Below are 19,819 nucleotides of genomic sequence, written 5' to 3' on the forward strand. Positions count from 1 at the left end.
TAGGCTGGGTTAGGTTCCGTAAGCACCAGTCCAGCAGGCAGGTGCTTCCGGACATGCCTTTGGCTCTATTACATCTGACAGTGGAGGGATTACTGTGTATATATATATATATATATATATATATATATATATATATATAAAACATGGTGGATGGGGGCACTCATCATCCACTCAATAAATGTAGTGCTGCTCTGGGTGTCTGCCCTTTCCTCACTTCCACCCTTCCTCTTCTGTCTTTCTTTCCTTCATTTTTTCCTCTTTCTTCTGCCTATGCGTGACTTTACACTCCCTCTTCTGTCTATCTTTCCTTCATTCTTTCCTCTTCCTTCTGCCTATGGGTGACTATATACTAAGTGACAAACCAAATGGTTTCCTGTACACCAAGAAACCATTTTCTATGCTGGGTGGTAACCATATAACCAAATTATGGTGCCTGGTGGTTTAGTGGGTAATTAAGGTGCTCCAATTGGAATGAACAAGTGTAGGTTTGTATGCAAAGAGTGGTTGGAATTTGTTGCTCACGTAATGCCACTCGGGGATGAGTGAGGCTGATCATTCTCATCTTAAATGTCAGGACCAACTTGCCTTGCCCCGGGCTTCTACACTCATCACGGGGCGACATAGGATTGGATGATGAATGGATACATATATATATCTATCTATCTATATATGCAACCATCCAGCCATCATCTAAGCCTGTGTTGCCCCACGAGGAGCATAGACCACATATATACACACCCACACACACACTGTACATTATATATACTGTGATTCTATTTCATGAATGATGAAGGCACTTTTGCAGTCATATACCTATAATTTAAAAAACAATATTAAGTTAATGCCCATTAATACTGGTAGTACAGTACTGGATAATATGAGTAATATATTACCATACTGTATTACTGGTATATATATATATATATATATTCTCATCTTAAATGTCAGGACCAACTGCCTAGCCCCGGGCTCCTACGCTCCTCATGGGGCAACGTAGGATTGGATGATGGATATATATATATATATATATACATATATAGTTAGTAATCCCTTGTTTCATTTGGAGGTTACCTACAGTAATAAAAACACTGTGCTGGCTCAGCCTGTAACTTTAAAAAATAATAATAATAAAAAAAATAAAATAAAAAAAAATAAAAAATAAACTAAAGCAAAAAGTGAAGAAAAACAGAACGTTCAAATTCGCTTTGATGTCAAACTGCGATGAACATTCATTCATTCATTCATCATCCAATCCTACATTGCCCCATGAGGAGCGTAGAAGCCCGGGGCAAGGCAAGTTGGTCCTGACATTGAAGATGAGAGTGACCAGCTTCACTCATCCCTGAGTGGCAGTACGTGAGCAATAAATCCCAACCAACCCTTGGATATAAACCTTCACCGGCTCAATCTGACTGGAGCTCTGTAATTACCCACTAAACCACCAGGCGCCAAAATTTGGTTATATGATTACCACCCAGTGTAGTAAATGGTTTCCTGTTGTACAGGAAACCATTTGGCTTGTCACTCAGTGTAGAGTCACCTACAGGCAGAAGGAAGAGGAAAGAATGCAGCAAAAGAAGATGGAAGAGGGAGTGTAAAGTCACCTGTAGGCAGAAGGATGAGGAAAGAATGAAGGTGAGAAAGAAAGAAAAGGATGGAAGGAAAGAAGGATGGAAGAAAGGAAAGGGCAGACACCTGAGAGCAGCACTACATCGAGTGAGTGGATGGTGAGCGTCCCCACCTACCACAACTGCAATGAACAACTATATATAATACTTTAATTAGCTTTCCATTAAACCTGAAATACTGTAAAGTACACAAAATGTCAGCCTTACCCGGAGTTTGTCCCAGTAGGTGAAGCGATCTTGGAAGATGTCAGAGAACACAACTGCATCTGGAGAATCTTTGTAGAACTTAACTGTGTCACGCTGTGGAGGAACAAGGCAAGATTGAGCCCCTTATGCCAAAAAATGTGCTTTCTCTTTAATTCTTGCTCTCCAAATGATTCTATTATGTTCTAAAATAAATGTCTGATGTACTTGCATTAAACAGTCTTCACTAAATTCTACCAGGGGACATTCCACAGTTGATTAAAAGTGTCTTACACTGGCAAGAGGGAGGGAGAAAAAGTGTTGACGAGATCTAAGCCTTCTGGATCATCACCATTGTCTCCAATAATTTGCTCTTCCCTGGGAAGCCCCTAACAGGGGCAGGGTCTTAATAAAATCCACCTCCATGCAACTTTGCCCTCACATACCGTACCTTTCTCTTTCCTCTTCCTTTTCTTTCTCTCTCAGCAACACTGTATTGTGTTCTACTCCCTTCCTCCATAGCACATAAGGAGTGCTCAAATCACATCTTCCCTAGAACTCAAGTGCTTCTTGCACTTCTTTCACAGCATGGAAGAGGTGTTCCACTCTTCTTCCACAGTACATATGGAGTGTTCAACTCTTTTTCCATACCATGTAAGGTCTGCATTTTCTGACATTATCCAGTCTCTCTCTCAAAGATTTTCATTGGTAACCTATGTGCACTCTTAGTATGTATCCACACCATCTCAGTGCATACTTTTTCATCCAGTCTTTAACTCCAAATCTCAAGGTCCAAATTCTTTACTGTTTCACCTACAGTGAGTTTATCACATACTTATTTCCATTGATATTAAGTAGAATATGGGCATTCCTAACCTCAATAAGATGTGTGCAAACAAATAATATATCGATCCCTTGGTTACAACAGCTTTTGTTATCAGTGAAATGAAAACCTGCTTACTTGCCAGTACAGTACATTTCTTGGTTCAAAAACATTGTTATTGCTAACCTGAGCTGGTTTCTGCTGACAATGATGATGCAATGTCAGTGGTTTCAGATGACTGAGGGATTCAAAGATGATGCCCTACTCAAGGAGTTAATCATAGGGGCTGGAAACCACTAACATTCCACTCCCTAGCCTCAGAAACCTTTACCTCAAGCCTCTCTATGGTACATGTTTCTTCCTCATTGTGCTCTTTTCATCACTTTCTATTACCCTAACTATACTTATGTGTGTTTCTGGTACTTACCATAACAGTTAGTATGCATTTTGTGGGTCTAAATTGTTGTAAAAGTCAAAATTTGGGCTTGCACTTGGGATGCCTGGTGGCAACTGGGGTAAATCCAATATATAGGTTCTGTTTGTTCATCATCATGTAATTCCATTATCACATGTCATGTTTGGTGCTAAGTATGCACAATAACCATGGGATCAGTGAGCTTAACAAAAAAGAGGGGGGGGGGGGAAGCTTCTGGATCATATTTCAAGAATAAAAGAGTATAAAACATTCATATGTATTTATTTATTTATTTATTTTTTTAATGCATGGAAGAAAGGAATCAAAGACCAGCAGCCTACAAACTGTTCCCTTCAAGAAAAAACAAGAACAAGGTAACAGAGCCTAATTCAAGATCAGTCCATTTCAAGATGCCTGGACACACTGCGTTTGAAAGACAGGAGATCATAGGCAATAGGAAATATAGACAGAGGGAGACAGTTCCAGAGCTGACTTGTGTACAGGAAGGACTGCGAGCAACACTTAACTCTTGCATTAAAGAGTTGGACAGAAAAGAGATGAGAGTTTGTTGCTAGACTGGTGCTATGTGCCCGCCATAGTGGTGAAGCGATGTAAGCAGACAGCTCAGAGGAGCAGTGACCACTGAAGTGGCGATAGAAAAGAGATAAAGATGCAACAGTGTGACAACGAGCCAGAGGTTGAAGGGAGCAGGGAAGAGGAGGAGAGTTAATGAGACGAAAAGCCTTTGACTCCACCTTGTTGAGAAGAGCTGTAAGTGGGAAGCCTCCCCACACATAAGAGTTGTACTCTACACAGGAGCAAATAAAACCTGTGCATAAAGTCAACAACTGCGCAGGGGTAAAGAAGGAACGAAGTTGGCTTAGTACACTTAATCTCTTGGATGATTACAAGAGAGGAAATATGTTCTTTCCAAGATAAATCCCGAGAGAATGAAACCCCATGTATGTTTAAAAATCATGTGGGACTGAGCTGGATATTGTTAAAAATTAAAGGGTACTCCTGTGGAAGATTCTGTTAGGTTGGTAGATGTAAGAACCGAGTTTTTGATGCATTAAAAACAAGATTATTTTTACCCCAATCAAAGATATTAGCCAAGTCAGGCATTAGGTGTGCCATACCCTCATCCCTTGTTTGTTGAAGTAGCTGCTGAGATGGACACTGCGGGAAGTGAATGGAAAGATGTAGGGTGAAGTCACCTGTGCATAAGTGAATAGGGTTAGATATGAAACTTAGGTCACTGATGAATAAAAGGAGGAGAGCTGGCAATAGGACAGAGCCCTGAAGAATACCACTACTGATAGCTGTAGGAGAAGAACGGTGGCTGTCTACAACAACAGCTATAGAACAACCTGAAAGGAAGCCAGAGATGAAGGCACAGACAGAAGGACAGAAACTGTAAGGGGGAATTTTGGAAATTAAAGATTTTTGCCAGACTCAGTCGAAAGCCTTTGAGACGCTGAGTGCGGTGGCAAGGCTTTCACTAAGTCCAGAAAGGAGGATGACCAGGAGTCTGAAAGCTGGGTGAGAAGATAGCCAGTGGAGTGTCCCTGGCAGAATCCAGACTGACAATCAAAAAGAATATTATGATAGGAAAGATACTTTAAAATTTTTTTGTTAAGAACAGACTCCAAAACTTCTGAAACACAGGATGTTAAAGCAATTGGGCGATAGTTAGAGGAATGGGAATGGTCGCCCTTCCTTGGGATGGGCTGAATGAAAGCAAACTTCCAGCAAGATGGAGAGGCGCAAGTTGACAGACAAAGGTGGAAGAGTTTACCCAGGCAGGGTGTAAGCACCAATGCACAGTTATTGAGGACTACAGGAGAGACCCCATCAGGCCCATATGCCATGTTAGTACTGTACTGAGGCCAGTGATGGCAGAAAACATTAAATGAAGAAATTTTAATGACAGCCATGAGGATGTCAGAGGGGGAAAGCAATGGAGGAAAAGCACCAGAATCATCTAAGGTGGAACTGGAGAAGAAAGTCTGAGCGAAGAGTTCTGCTTTCTCAGTAGAACAAATAGCTACAGAGCCATCAGAGTGGAAAGGTGGAGAGAAGGATGATGAGATGATGAGGCAAAGTTGTTAGAAAGATTTTTGGGAAGGTGCCAGAAAGAGTGGGAAGAATTTGCACTGGAGAGTTCAAAGCATTAAATAAGAATGAAATTAATTTTAGCTGAGTGAAGAACAGACTTAGCATAATTCTGGGCAGATACCGTATATAAAAGAGAAGAGATTCAGGAGTGGGTTGGCTCCAGTACCTTTTGTAGGTCTTCTCCTTGTTGTGAACAGCTAGTGCTGTAAATAAGCAACGAAAAGCCGATTAATATCAGCACAGTATCAGTATCGGAGGGAAAAACTTATCCGATGATCAGAATCGTATCAGAATCGGCTAAGAAACGATGAAAAAAAAAAAAAAAAAATTACCCAATGACCCTTGACTATTATCTGTCTTCTAACACTTACTTCTCCACCATTTTTGGTGGGAACTAAGGCTGTAATGATGATTACTTAATACCTTCATATCCCACATCCTTTTACTTGTCTTAAATAGTAAAATGCTTGAACTAAAATGTATGGAATACTTAGTCCTTAATATTATATCACTGGTTTGAATGAAATTCAACACAAAAACAATATCTAGACAACAGTCTTCTGTCAAGGAGATGTGATGGACAGATTGGAACCCGCAAATCAGTCGGTACACACCGGCCGTGTTCCGTCATCGGCGTGACTTAGGTTTAGCATTTACTTTCGACGGTACACAAGCTGTGGGCAGAAATTATATTTCTTTTCATTTGTTCAATAATTAATCTTCAGTACAGTGTATGCAATTAAAAAAATATGAACAATTTAATTGTCACTGCCTTTCTAGGTCTGGGTGGAGACACACAAATGTGGTATCCATCCACAAACCAAACCTCAACTCTTTCCCTGCGCCTCACTGTGGTAAGGCACTGTCAGCTTCAGGGAAACATTAGTTTGCTGCAAAGGATGGCCCTGCTGGGGGCAGATGGTCCCAGCAATTGATGGGTCACCCTGACAGACAGACCGGAGTTGAACAACAACAACTACGGACTTAACTGTAAAAAAGGCTATAGGAAAATGGGGGAGGCGGTGACTCAATCAGTAGAGAGGTGGCCTGCAGTCCTACTGGACCCAGGTTCAAATCCCCGCTGGGGCAGGGAACAGTTTAAGGATTTGAATTTCATGTAAACCAGACTTTACCGATCTACCAGAAGACCCACCGACATGTCATAAAAATACCCCCATTAATACCAATACACCAGTCCTGCATGAAACAGCCCTAGCATGTATTCAATAAGGATGGTGGGTGTTAGCGACGAAGTGGTGACATGTAGAGGTGTATGATATGTAGGAGGACTACTGGGCCTTGGGAGCAGGCTGTGAAGCCTATGCCCATAGTTGAACATATAAATAAATAAATAAATGTCAGAAAAGGTGTCAATGAAACCTTTTCTAACATTTGTTTTTGCTGTGAAGTTCAAGGTAAGTCGCAGGAGTATTGACTATGAAAGTTCTCTCATTACCCATAAAGCTGAATTGCCTATTTCCCCCACTTAACTATAAAAAAGGCTATGGGAAAATGGCAACATATAAAAAGAACTTGTATACTGGATACTGGTGATGTGTTCCAATATGACACACCTTTCTCCATGCAACTGGTACTGTACTCTAAATTGGGGGAAACAGGCAATTCAGCTTTATGGTAATGACAGAACTTTCATAGTCAATACTCCAGTAGCTTTACCTTGAACTTCACAGCAAAAACAACTATCAAAAAAGGTGTCAATGTAAATCTGATGGGGAAAAAAAAAAAAAAAAGGATTAGATGACAGACAGACATTATTTATCTAGGCTGTCACACAAGCAAAACATCCCAGAGAGCAGCAAGAACAGGCTTACCACATGGATGAGTGTATCCTTGGGCATGAATGCATCTTGTACAATAGTGAACTGGATGCTCATGGGGCGGCCATACTCTTGAGGCTTGTGTTCTGGAGGAGGCATCACCCAAAACCCAGAAGCCGATGCACCCTGTCCACCTCCTCGCACATACGGGGCTGTGGAGGTACAGACATAACCAATGTATGAAGGTGAAGAGTGTCTAAATGGATCAAAACTGCTGCATCCTCTGGAAAAATACCATTTCTGTATGTGGACACAGTTCTTCCATTTGAGTTATTAGCCCTTTCAGCTCAAGGACATATGTTTTGTTTTATTCTTGGTGGTGGTAAGGAATGTACTGTATTCACATGGTGGCATCGATATAACTGTGTATCTCCATCGCCTGGTTATGCAAACATCCCTCAATTCCCTCCTTATCCCCTAACAGGAGGATGGTGGACTATATGGAAAGGCAAAATCAGCCTGCAGTCCAGTGGGTTCAGATTCAGATGAGCCAGGGGCCATAACAACTGCTAGTTAATGCAATTCAAGAATCTTTTATTCATCTCAGAGGAAACTGCTTTTTGGGACATGGATAATGGAGATTATGTCTAAGCCCTTCAGTGAAATGAAATCTGTTGGGGTGAGTAAAATAATTTGGAGACAGCATGAAGCAAGTACCAGAAATCATCAAAGAAGAAGAAGAAGAAGAAGAAGCTTCAAGAAGAAGAAGAAGAAGAAGAAGAAGCTTCAAGAAGAAGAAGAAGAAGAAGAAGTAGAAGTAGGAGTAGAAGAAGAAGAAGAAGATTTAGTAGAAGAAGAAGAAGAAGAAGAAATAGAAGAAGAAGAAGAAGAAGAAGAAGAAGAAGAAGAAGAAGAAGAAGAAGAAGAAGAAGAAGAAGAAGAGGAAGAAGAAGAAGAAGAAGAAGAAGAAGAAGAAGAAGAAGGAGGAGGAGGAGGAGGAGGAGGAGGAGGAGGAGGAGGAGAAGAAGAAGAAGAAGAAGAAGAAGAAGAAGAAGAAGAACAAGAAGAAGAAGAAGAAGAAGAAGAAGAAGAAGAACAAGAACAAGAACAAGAACAAGAACAAGAACAAGAACAAGAAGAACAAGAACAAGAACAAGAACAAGAAGAACAAGAAGAACAAGAACAAGAAGAAGAACAAGAAGAACAAGAAGAAGAACAAGAAGAAGAAGAACAAGAAGAACAAGAACAAGAAGAACAAGAACAAGAAGAACAAGAACAAGAAGAACAAGAAGAACAAGAACAAGAAGAACAAGAACAAGAAGAACAAGAACAAGAAGAACAAGAACAAGAAGAACAAGAACAAGAAGAACAAGAACAAGAACAAGAAGAACAAGAACAAGAACAAGAAGAACAAGAACAAGAAGAAGAACAAGAACAAGAAGCGGTGCCAAGGCAAAGCCAACCTGTCCCTGGCAGTTGTGTTATAAACACAACAGGATATCTAGTCAAGATGTCACATACCAAATTTGGAGTAAATCGGGTGAAAATTGAAGAATTTATGCCCATCTGAAATTTTTGGCCCAACCCATATGACACTGACACCCCTACTGTTAACTGGGGGGTGACCTCTCTGATATAATGAGGCATGTTATATGATGCAGATTTGAAAGATGCACTTTTATGTTTTTGTTTCATGTCGATATGATGAATTTGAAAGGAGTTAAGGTGAAAAAAAATAATAATAATACATTTTTTAGACCTACAGTCTGGGCCTTGGCCCAATATAGCCCAAATTTAATCAGGTGATCAGGTCTTAGTCCACGATCCCTGTAATTCTAGTCAAAATCGCACCAGTAGTTTTCACGTAAAGTTGTTAACGGACAGACAAACCAAGCGAAAACAATATCTGTCCCCAAGCCCCGCCAGGGTGGGGATGTGTAATAATAATAATAATAATAATAATAATAATAATAATATCTTTTTCCATATATTTGGTACTAAACAATAAAAGATCTAGCATAAGATCTTTACAGCTACCAATGATACTTAACATGCAAATCCTCTGTAACCTATTAAACTGGGTGGTAACCATACAACCAAATGGATGTCTAGTGGTCTCTTGAGTTAAGGCACATCTTGATATGTCCAATCAGGGTTTACAAATGGGAGGTGACTGGGGTTTACTACAGTGCTCCAGTAATATGACTTAGAGATGTGTAGCTAGTCATCATTCTCACCTTAAATGTTTATATTTTTTTAGTTTAGTCCTGGATCCCCATGTTCAAGACAGGATGATAAAGCCTTGAATGAAAAGATAGAAAAATACACTCAACAGATAAAAAAGAACATAAAAAAGGGCAATTTATACTGTGCACTTTCTGCATGAAGCCATAGCTGCACAAATGAGCTATTAAGGTAGTGATAAGTATCAGAACCACCTTATACAACAGTTCATTTTAAAAACTTAAACAGACACTGTAATTACTTACGAGCTTAGAATCATCATCACTGACTTCTCACGTGAAAACAGGAGTAGTAGCTGCAACTCCATGTTCATCTTAATGTGAACCTCGTGGACTTAAAGCCAGTTTCTTTTCTTTTTCTTCTTCAGGCCACCTTTCTCCTTTGAGGGGGAAGGGATGGCTGTATAAATGGGAAGCTCCACTGCCCAGTTAAACCAGTGTCACAAACTGACAGTGTCCCCCTCCAGCTTTACTGAAAACATCTGATCCATATAGCTCTCATCATTCCAGTAACCACCCTGTTCATTACTCACCAGACATTCTAATATCTGATTTCTTTTTTGTCACCACTCTTCAAGGCACACCACCTACACCTTAGTACTTATACAAAAGAATAAGCACCATTATTTTTCTCCTGTAGCACAGCTCTGGCCATCTTGTGAACATACATATATCATCTAATCCTGTGTTGCCCTATGAGGAGCGTAGAAGCCCCAGCCTAGGCAAGTTGGCTGTGACATTTAAGATGAGAGTGACATTACATGAGAAATAAACCCAAACCGCCCCTCCGATATAAAACTACATATGATCAATTCAGCTGGAGTGTCTTAATGGGGTGCTTTGGAGCCGCCATTGAAGTGGTCGAGCCTGCCACTGACAGTGAACAGTCGCACTCTCATGAATCATTAATAATATATCTTTGTGTGGACTTATGATTCAAATTAATGTTTGTAATGTGTAGAGGAATTATTTTTTTCTCAAATAATTGAGAAGAAATGAAGGCAAACTACTTATTATTTTCATAGTAATACGTAAAAAATATTTATCCAGCTAGACTAGCATCAAATGAACTCCAAGATCCTCATTTATTTTGCATCAGTAGTCTTTTATTGTACTAAAAGAGGTGGAGTTACATTACTCACTATTGGCTGGAATGAAATACTTTGTAATTGCCCTCTTCAAGTCGATTACTAGCCAATATAAGTAAAAAATCGGTACGACGCTCGTAACATCCCAAATATCCAAGTGGCGCATGCGCATTGAAGGTACAGTCCCAGGGACAAGATAGACTCTGCTTTTGTTTACTAATATTGCGGCACCCAAGATTTTGTAATATTCACATTTGAGGACATCAAGATAATTTCAGAAAGGCAGTCTTAGATAAATATTTTTACAGATCAGCTTCTAACTAACTGCTCTATGCTGCAAGATATTACCAAATTCTTCTGTTACTGTGCTTTCATTTCACCAAAGATTTTGTGTGCATGTGGGACAAGGGGGATGTTGTTGATAGTGAGGTGTGAGTTATGACTGTGTTCTACCATAAAAGAGGCCATTCTGAGTCTTTTTGTAGTACACCAGTCATGAAGCGTGTGTGGGAGTGTTAAGTCATCTGGGTAGGAAGCAGTGTGTACTTTGTGAGTGAAAGTGAAAAGCACATATTTTATATATATATATATATATATATATATATATATATATATATTTTTTTATATATATACTTATTATAGAGAATATATTCTATTCTAGATTGATTAGCCACTTTGAGAAATATATACATACTGTATATGACACTATATTATCCAAATTGTTTATTTTGTAATTTCATCATTCATAATCTGAGGAAATTGATGGTCACCCCTATTAATGCACAGGGGAACACAACAGTACGATCCTGACATCTCAGATTCTCAGCGTGCGTCCTCTCGACTTCAGTCCAGCCTTCCGACCTCTCTCAGAGCAGGCAAAAAATGACTGTTGACCGTTCCTGGATTTGGGACGGTTTGTCGAAATCGTTGACTGAAGGCGAATTTAGGCACTAATAAATTTAAGTTAGTAAATCGTATCAGAGGAGGAAAATATGACTTTCCTCATTGAAACCATATATTAATTGAAACCATATATTAAGAGATACAAATCTACTCATTTCTAAAGAATTAACATAGAAAGCATTAAATTATACGGGATGAATGAGCTGACTAGTTGCTAGACTTGCCAGATTAGAATATTTTTACCTTTTTGTATGACTCATACAAATGAAAAAGCTCTTGTTGTGTGTATTCATTGGAGAGTGTAAGTGATTTTGTAAGTAGGAATGACATTAATCCTATCACAGGTGCACACAAACAAATGCAGCATATGATTCATGAGCATGCGTGTCCTACGACGTCTGTGGCAGGCTCGACCATGACGATTGTCAATTGTCGTCCACCCCATAAAGCACCCCATTACCCACTAAACCACCAGTGCCAAAGTTTGGTTATATGGCTACCACCTAGTGTAGTACTGTAAATAGTCTCCTGGTGTAAAGGAAACCATTTGGCTTGTCACTCAGTGTAGAATTACCTGTAGACAGAAGGAAGAGGAAAGAAAGACAGAAGAGGAAGGCAGGAAAGAAGGAAGGATGAGAGGAAAGGGCAGTAACCTGAAAGCAGCACTATTGGCAAACATTTTCCTGAATATGTTTGTTTAGTTCAGCAGTATTACTATTTATATTCTTTACATAATGTCCTACTGACCCAGTCTTGTTTGTAATTGAAAAATATTGTGTCTGTTTTGATGTAATAAGACATTACAGACCTTGAGCCCTAGATGCACAACGTACAGTATACAATACTTGGTATTGGAAATTGAAAATAGTTGTGAATTTCAGTCCATGTAATACTTTTGTCTACTGGCTAGGGAAAGAAGGCATAATGGTTTGCGGAAAAGCAAGATACTTACACACAATAAGGCCAATGCAAGGAGTGTAGCTGGCATCATTGGAACCCTTCATTTTTAGTTCATACTCCAGCTGAGAGTCTATATCACGAAGAGAAGGAAGAGGAGGGGAAAAAGGGTGGGTGTGATACCTGTAAAACAAACACCAAGACAGGTAAACTCGTTAGTGACAGTGAGGTACACATAAAAACAATATCAGAAATAAAGGAAACTCTTCTGCATAAGCAAAGTACTAATATGACATACCAGCACAATAACTACATAATCAGAGGTAGCAGATGGGTGGGTACCATCGACCCAGGAAGGTATTACCACGAGAGTGAAATGGAGCTAGAAACTTGGCAAATATCCACACAATCTCCGCTCTTCAGTAGAAAAAATTCAGCCACAAGTACTGTCGCTTGGTGCTCCTTCTGAATGACTGTGCATTGTCAAGTCCCAGCTGGAGACTTTCACATTGTTACAAATTTTATAACACATATCAAATATCTTTTTTCCCAACAGCTTCCAGCAACTGCTGGGAAGCAATTAGCTGGTTTTGGCACTTGGTTTAGCTTCCAGTCCATAGAAAACATCAGCTGTACCATGGCCAACTCCAATATGGGAATTCCTTGAGAAGAATCATGGCATCATTTTTAGATTAGACAGATTGGACATACCGTACATTAAACACATAATACAAGTACAAATGAACACACAAAATAATTATCACAACAAGTGATCAGTAAACTTGCAAGATTTCCAAATAACACTTTAAAAATCCATTAAACAAATTGGGGGCGCTCACCATCCACTCACTCAATGTAGTGCTGCTTTGGGTGTCTGCACTCTCCTCTCTTCCATCCTTCCTCTACTGTCTTTCTTTCCTTCTTTCTTCTGCCTATGAGTGACTTTGCACTCCCTCTTCTGTCTTTCTTCCCTTCATTCTCTCCTCTTACTTCTGCCTATGGGTTGACTCCACACTGAGTGACAAGCCAAATGGTTTCCTGTACACTAGGAAACCATTTACTATGCTGGGTGGTAACCATATAACCAAATTATGGCACCTGGTGGTTTAGTGGGTAATTAAGGTGCTCCAATCGGATTGAGCCTGTGTAGGCTTATATCTAAGGGATGGTTGGGGTTTATTGCTCATATAATGCCACTCGGGGATGAGTGAGGCTGGTCACTCTCATCTTAAATGTCAGGGCCAACTTGCCTAGCCCCGGGTTCCTACGCTCCTTGTGGGGCGACGTAGGATTGGATGATGGGTGGATGGATGGAGAAGATTAACTCCTTCATGCAGAAGATGTATTTCTGATATTTTTCTTACTATTTTTCAGATGATTTTATTCAACACATGAGAGACTACACAAACTAGGGAGATCAGATGCAGCTTTTGCTGACCTCTTCACTATTTTCAGTCCTTATCAACTTAAACTGTCTAATGGTTCTCTAAGTAAAATGGAAAATAAAGTATCATTATGAGGAGCAAAAAAGAGACATCATACAGGCTCACCATCCTACTAGGGAAAGATTAAGCTTCTCCATTTCCGTGAAAAGTGCTGCCTCCACCACCCGGCCTTTTTCTCCATCACCAAGCCGGCATCGTATTGGTAGAGCATGTGACACTATCAAGTCTGCAAGGATGAAACGATTGTTAGAAAAAATGTTGCCTGCACTCTAGGAAACCATTTACTGTGTTGTATGGAAGGAACAAAACCAACAAATGTATGCCTAGTGGTCCAGCAGGTTAAGGTGTTCCAAACGAATGTGGCCTTATAGGTTAAAGGTTTATATCTGAGGAGTGGTTGGTAGGAGATAACTGCTCACATAATACTACTCAGGAATAAGCGACTGACCACTATCACCTTGAGTATCTAGAGTGAACAGTATAGTTCCAGGCCCCTATGCTCCTGATAGGCGAACATATGACGGAATGATGGATGGTTGGACTGATTATACATGAAACTCTCATTATACGATGAACCTGTATGCAATGACTCACTCAAACAATGATGAGAAAGTTAGGATCATTTTTCAATATACAATGCATTTCTGCTTATTACGGTCATTATGATCCCATATGATGCAAGACTGGTCAATGAACGCTACATTTGCTTATACCATTGCCAACCCGTAAGTGTACAGTCATTTGTTTGTTCCAAGATAATCTTTGAACTTGTCACTTTCAGGTGTGTTAGTGTCAATGATGGAATAATGCTGTGGTAATGGAATTCAAGCTGTGAGGAAGTGAAATAACTACCATCAAGATGAGTTGGAAATTTGTGTTCAGACTTATTTTTGGAGGTAAGCAGTAAGTAAAATGAAATAATTGCCACTTGAAGTGAGGCCAAAGCTTGTTTTTAGACCTTGTTGGCTGAGTGACCCTTGGCCAAAAACATATCCCCACTGAATCAATATACAATACACTGCTATGTGATGGATTTTTTTATATCTGAGGAGTGGTTGGTAGGAGATAACTGCTCACATAATACTACTCAGGAATAAGCGACTGACCACTATCACCTTGAGTATCTAGAGTGAACAGTATAGTTCCAGGCCCCTATGCTCCTGATAGGCGAACATATGACGGAATGATGGATGGTTGGACTGATTATACATGAAACTCTCATTATACGATGAACCTGTATGCAATGACTCACTCAAACAATGATGAGAAAAAATGTAGATATTATCAGGTATGATATTTGTGATCTTGCTTTTGAGTCTCTTGAATGAATGGAGGCCTTTTCTTAATGGGGGAAAAAGTTATGTGCTGAAGATGGTCCTGGAGCTAGCTCTGTGACTAGGGCAAGGAATGGTTGGAGGAAGTTCAGAGAGCTGTTGAACATCCTTACCACAGAACATGGGCATACTGTACTACAAATACTTCAGTTCATGTTGCAACAGTAGAAACCAGTGGGTATGACACCAAAGACTGCTGCATGCTATGGCTGCTGTTGTTGTTGCTGTAGCTGTGCTACCCCAGTCTGCCTGACTGAGAAGACCCATCAACCAAAGGCAAACAACTGCCAATGCAGGGCTATCCTATGGGGAAAAAAAAAAAAAAAAAAAAAAAAAAAAAAAAAACTCAAGCCGCTGACAGCACCTCACCACAGTGAAGCACGGGTATCAGTGTGAAGGTTTGGTTCCTTGGTGGACACTGTACTTACCTCTCTCCAGTTGGCAGGGGCACCATACTAAGCTCCATGTCACCCTGTTATTTGGCTATAAGGTTACCATCAGTTGCAACTGGTTTTCTGAGTTATAGGAAACCATGTGGTTTGTCACTCAGTGTAATGCCACTTAAAGAGGAAAAAAGAGTAAGAAACAGTGGTAGGAAGGATGTAAGAAATAGGAAGAGAGGAGGACAGATACAGAAAAAGAATGATAGACATGATGAAAGGGGTAAGCAGCACTACACCAAGTGACTGGATGACAGATGCCTTCACCTACTTCCAGGCATGATATGGTAACAATAGTTAAAGTCTGCAGCTGCAACTCTTTCTGCAGGTCCCTTCACTTGCAGGTAAAGTGGCTGTTCCTAAAGTTACTAAATATAAAGAGAGCTGCTTACACTACCATACATTCAAACTAAAGGATAAATACACATCTAAATAAATCCTTCAAAACTAAATCAATGTTATCATTAAAGGGTAACTCTACAGATTACTAGTAGGCAATATGCATAAAGAAATATTTACTATTATCAATGAATGAAATACTGCACACCATCATTGTGTGGCAGCAACTGTGAAAAGAAGAGAAGGAATTCCTGTAGTATGAAATTCATAAAATTAAAAAAAAAAGGGGAAAATGATTAAATAATACATACACTGTGCCACAGATGGATACAGCAGTACTATAAACATAACAAAATAAAAAGGACAAAGTAGCTAATGGGGTAGTTGTAAGCAAAAATAAAGGGAAAACCTGAGTCATGATTACGAAGGCTTGAAAGATGTGTGAATAATTATGTAGCCTAATTTACTAAATATTCTGTTGTTAGTTCTCCTACTGCACTTTTTTTCCTTATTTCAGTAACCCAACTCACTCTATCTTTAGAAAGGAAAAAGGATGATGATGATGAAGAGGAAAGAGTATACTGACTGTGGTTAGTGACATCCCACTGGCCAGCAAGGTAGCCCACAACCTCCGAAGTTGTAAGATGAGCATGTGCGTTGATCATGGCCATTGCAGAGGAGGACATTGTCACATTGAATGGCTGCATTCGGTTCAGTGCTTGGAATGATGTCAGCTCCACCATTGTGTTCATGTCACTGCAATATGGATTTATGGAAGGAAAATTATATAGAACACAAATAACATTCACCCACTGACCTGTGGGATACCTGTCTATCTATCTAGCTATTGTCAAATGCCTTAAGCCCAGAAAGGGTGGCCACAAGCAATTCACCTCCAAGTTGCCCTGTCCCCTGCCATTTCTCTGCCCTCTCTCCAGCTCACACCCCTTTCTCTTATATACCTCTCCACTCCATCCCTTCATCTCATCATTTTCCTCCCCCTAAATCCCCCCTTCCACCTCACTCACATACACTCTCCTCGTAAGTCTCTCGCTCTCCATCCTTTCCACAAGGCCGAACCACCTCAATGTATTTTTCGTAATGCTTTCTTTCACATCCACAACCACACCTCAATGCTCCTTCACTTCCTCATCTGTCAGTCTGTCTCTCCATGTAACTCCACATGCTCCTCTCAAATAACTCATTTCTACAGCTCTCACTCTCGATTTGTGTCCTTCCAACAAGGTCCAAGCTTCACTTCCATATGTTAGAGTTGGTATCACAGTGCTATCATGGAGCAACTTTTTTACTTCCATGCTCACTCCCCTATTTATCACTGCTTTCAAAGAACCAACAACTTTTCTTCCTTGCTGTACTTTTTCAGGCGCTTCATCCTCCAAATTTCTATCCTTATTCATCACACTACCCACGTACTAAAATGCACTCACATTTTCCATCTCCTCATCACCCAACCTCACTGATCACTCAGTGACTTTATTTCTCTCAAAGACCATAACTTTACTCTTCTCAACATTCATCTTTCGATTCCGTTTCTTACACACTCTCCCAAACTCATTCGCCAAGCCTTGCAGTTCCCCTTCATCTTCACTTAACAATACAGTATCAACTGCAAACAACAATACAGGAAGTTTCCAAATGTTGCCCTCTCTCACTAGGACCACTCCAACATTCACTGCACTACCTTGTGTCTTCTTTATAACCTCATCCATATACACTCTAAACAATCATGGAGACTTGACATTCCTGTTTCAATCCAACATTCAGGCAGAAAAATTCCCTCAGTTCACTATCCACATGCACTGCAGCCTTAGCACCCTCATACATACTCTTCATGGCATTCAACAACTTCCCATTCACTCCATATATTTTTTATCCTGTATTTTCCTCACTCTTTATCTATCCACTCTATTATATGCTTTCTCCAAATCCAAGAAGGATGCATACAACTTCTTTCCTTTCTCTAGAAACATTTCCACTAAAGACTTAAGGATGAATATATGATCTACACAACCTCTTCCCTTCCTAAAACCCCCCTATTATTCTCCCACTAATTCCTGTTATTTCCCTAGCTCTGTCAATAAGTATCCTACCATATATTATTTCTTATTACAATACGAAGACAAACGCCCCTACGATTACCACACAATACTTTTTCCCTGTTTCCTTTTTACAAGGGAATAATTATACCTTAGTGGTACGTGCGGGTGCTCACTATCCACTCGCTTGATGTAGTGCTGTTCTCGGGTACCTGCCTTTTCCCTCCTTCCTTCCTTCCTGTTTCTTCTGTCTTTCTTTCATCCTCTCCTTTTCCTTCTGTCGACGGGTGACTCTACACTGAGTGACAAGCCAAAAGGTTTCCTGCACACCAGGAAACCATTTACTATGTTTGGTTGTAACCATATAACCAAATTATGGCGACTGGTGGTTTAATGGGGAATTAAAGTGCTCCAATCGGTGCACGTTTACATCCAAAGGGTGGTTGGGGTTTATTGCTCACATAATGCCATTCAGGGATGAGTGAGGCTGGTCACTCTCATCTTAAATGTCAGGACCAACTTGCCTAGCCCCAGACTCCTATGCTCCTCCCGGGCAACACAGGATTAGATGATGAATGAAACCTGTTCCCATTCATTTTATTCTTGCCATCTCTGGACAATGCACTATATCCAACACTGGATATTTTTTTCTGAAATAGAAAGGACAGATATATCCTTAATGCATCCTTTTACTGGGCCTTTCCTAAGCTGAACAGCATATCATAGTCTAGTGGCAGCAGTAATGAACTGAAATGGAGGTAAACTAGCTTGAGGGGGATAAAAATCATAAACTGCTCAGTAAATTCTTGCATTATGCTAATGAGGCATCAGTAAATAACAAACGTGCATACACTGAAAACTAATCAACTAATAAAAAACTACAAACCACCTGATTCCATACCAAATGCGACACAGTACAGCACTATGTTATACCAATTCAAACTCAAGTCAATCAGAACCAATACAGCATATATATGGTAAAGTAGTGGTAACCAAAGGATTATACACATTAGTCTCATACACCATCATCATGACATTATTCCTAACTAATGATGGAATTAGGGAGGATCCAGAAACAAAGAGAAAATACCAAAGTGGAAGAACTTTCAACAGTATGCTCAATTAAATGAGCCAATCATTCACACACCATTCACACCCCCAGAATCTTGGTTCCACCTCACAGGCTTTTTTATATGGAAGCTGGGGTCTTCCATGAGAGTTTTTCCCCTTTCTAGCTTTTAAAACCTCTTTAGCCCAGCTGGGGTCACAGAGTGTTTTCTTGTATGGATGATGGGGTCTTCCAAGGTGAGTTTTCCCCCCCATTTTTGTTTTTCAAGTCTCTTTAATGTCACTGTTTTATGTCTGCTTTCTCCAAAGAAGGCTGGGCCCTTATAAAGCATATCTGCAGTACAGCTGGGATCCTAGAGGGTTTTTAGTAGGTAAGTTTGGATTACAGTTGTAGGTTTGTTAATATATTCATTTTATAATGAGTTATGGATCCCCATGTGTGCAGGCTTGGGATGTAAGGTACTCTAGGTTAACACTTTATCCGTGCACCTGAAGGACCTAAAAACAAGCCTGTGACACTCACTGGTTAGGGTGTCTATTGCCAATTAGCTCAAATTCGACAATCTCCTGCTCATGTGGTCCATCACTCTCGCTGTCAGTCATCTCCTCGTCGTCTGTAAAAACAGAATGTTAGTGCTCACATGTGTATTAATATGAAGGTAACTATCATATACTGGTATTTACAGTATGGTCTATCTATCTATCTATCTATAGCCCGACGCCCTAATCCCGCAAAGGGTGGCCGCAGACAAAATGCCTCCAAGTCACTCTGTCACCCACCATTTGACTACCCTCCCCCCAACTCACCCCCCCCTCCCTCATATACCTCTCAACTCCATCCCTCCACCTCATCCTCGGTCTACCCCTCCCTCTCCCTCCCTCCACCTCACCTACATACACCCTCTTAGTCAGTCTTTCATTCTCCATCCTCTCCACATGTCCAAACCACCTCAGTGTATTTCTCCTAATCTTTTCAACCACATCCACATCTACCCCACAACGTTCCTTCACTTCTTCATTCGTCAACCTGTCCCTCCATGTCACTCCACATGCTCCTCTC

At 40.3% G+C, this 19,819-nt stretch overlaps 1 protein-coding gene across 2 annotated transcripts in view; it reads right to left on the minus strand.

The window, feature by feature from the left end:
- The window catches only part of LOC145398926 (uncharacterized), a 52,590-nt gene that overhangs the window by 17,223 nt on the left and 15,548 nt on the right, over positions 1–19,819 (minus strand). For both annotated transcript variants that reach the window (XM_080271663.1, XM_080271662.1), the window contains 6 exons: positions 19,283–19,373; positions 16,221–16,390; positions 13,627–13,747; positions 12,132–12,259; positions 7,000–7,157; positions 1,836–1,928 (listed from right to left, as the gene is read on the minus strand). In XM_080271663.1, coding sequence (XP_080127789.1) covers positions 1,836–1,928; positions 7,000–7,157; positions 12,132–12,259; positions 13,627–13,747; positions 16,221–16,390; positions 19,283–19,373 — 761 coding nt within the window. The remainder of the gene's footprint in view (positions 1–1,835; positions 1,929–6,999; positions 7,158–12,131; positions 12,260–13,626; positions 13,748–16,220; positions 16,391–19,282; positions 19,374–19,819) is intronic.

This window comes from Coenobita brevimanus, chromosome 47 (genome assembly GCF_032717465.1).
Source record: "Coenobita brevimanus isolate Jiangsu-jjx chromosome 47, ASM3271746v2, whole genome shotgun sequence".
Lineage (NCBI taxonomy): Eukaryota > Metazoa > Arthropoda > Malacostraca > Decapoda > Coenobitidae > Coenobita > Coenobita brevimanus.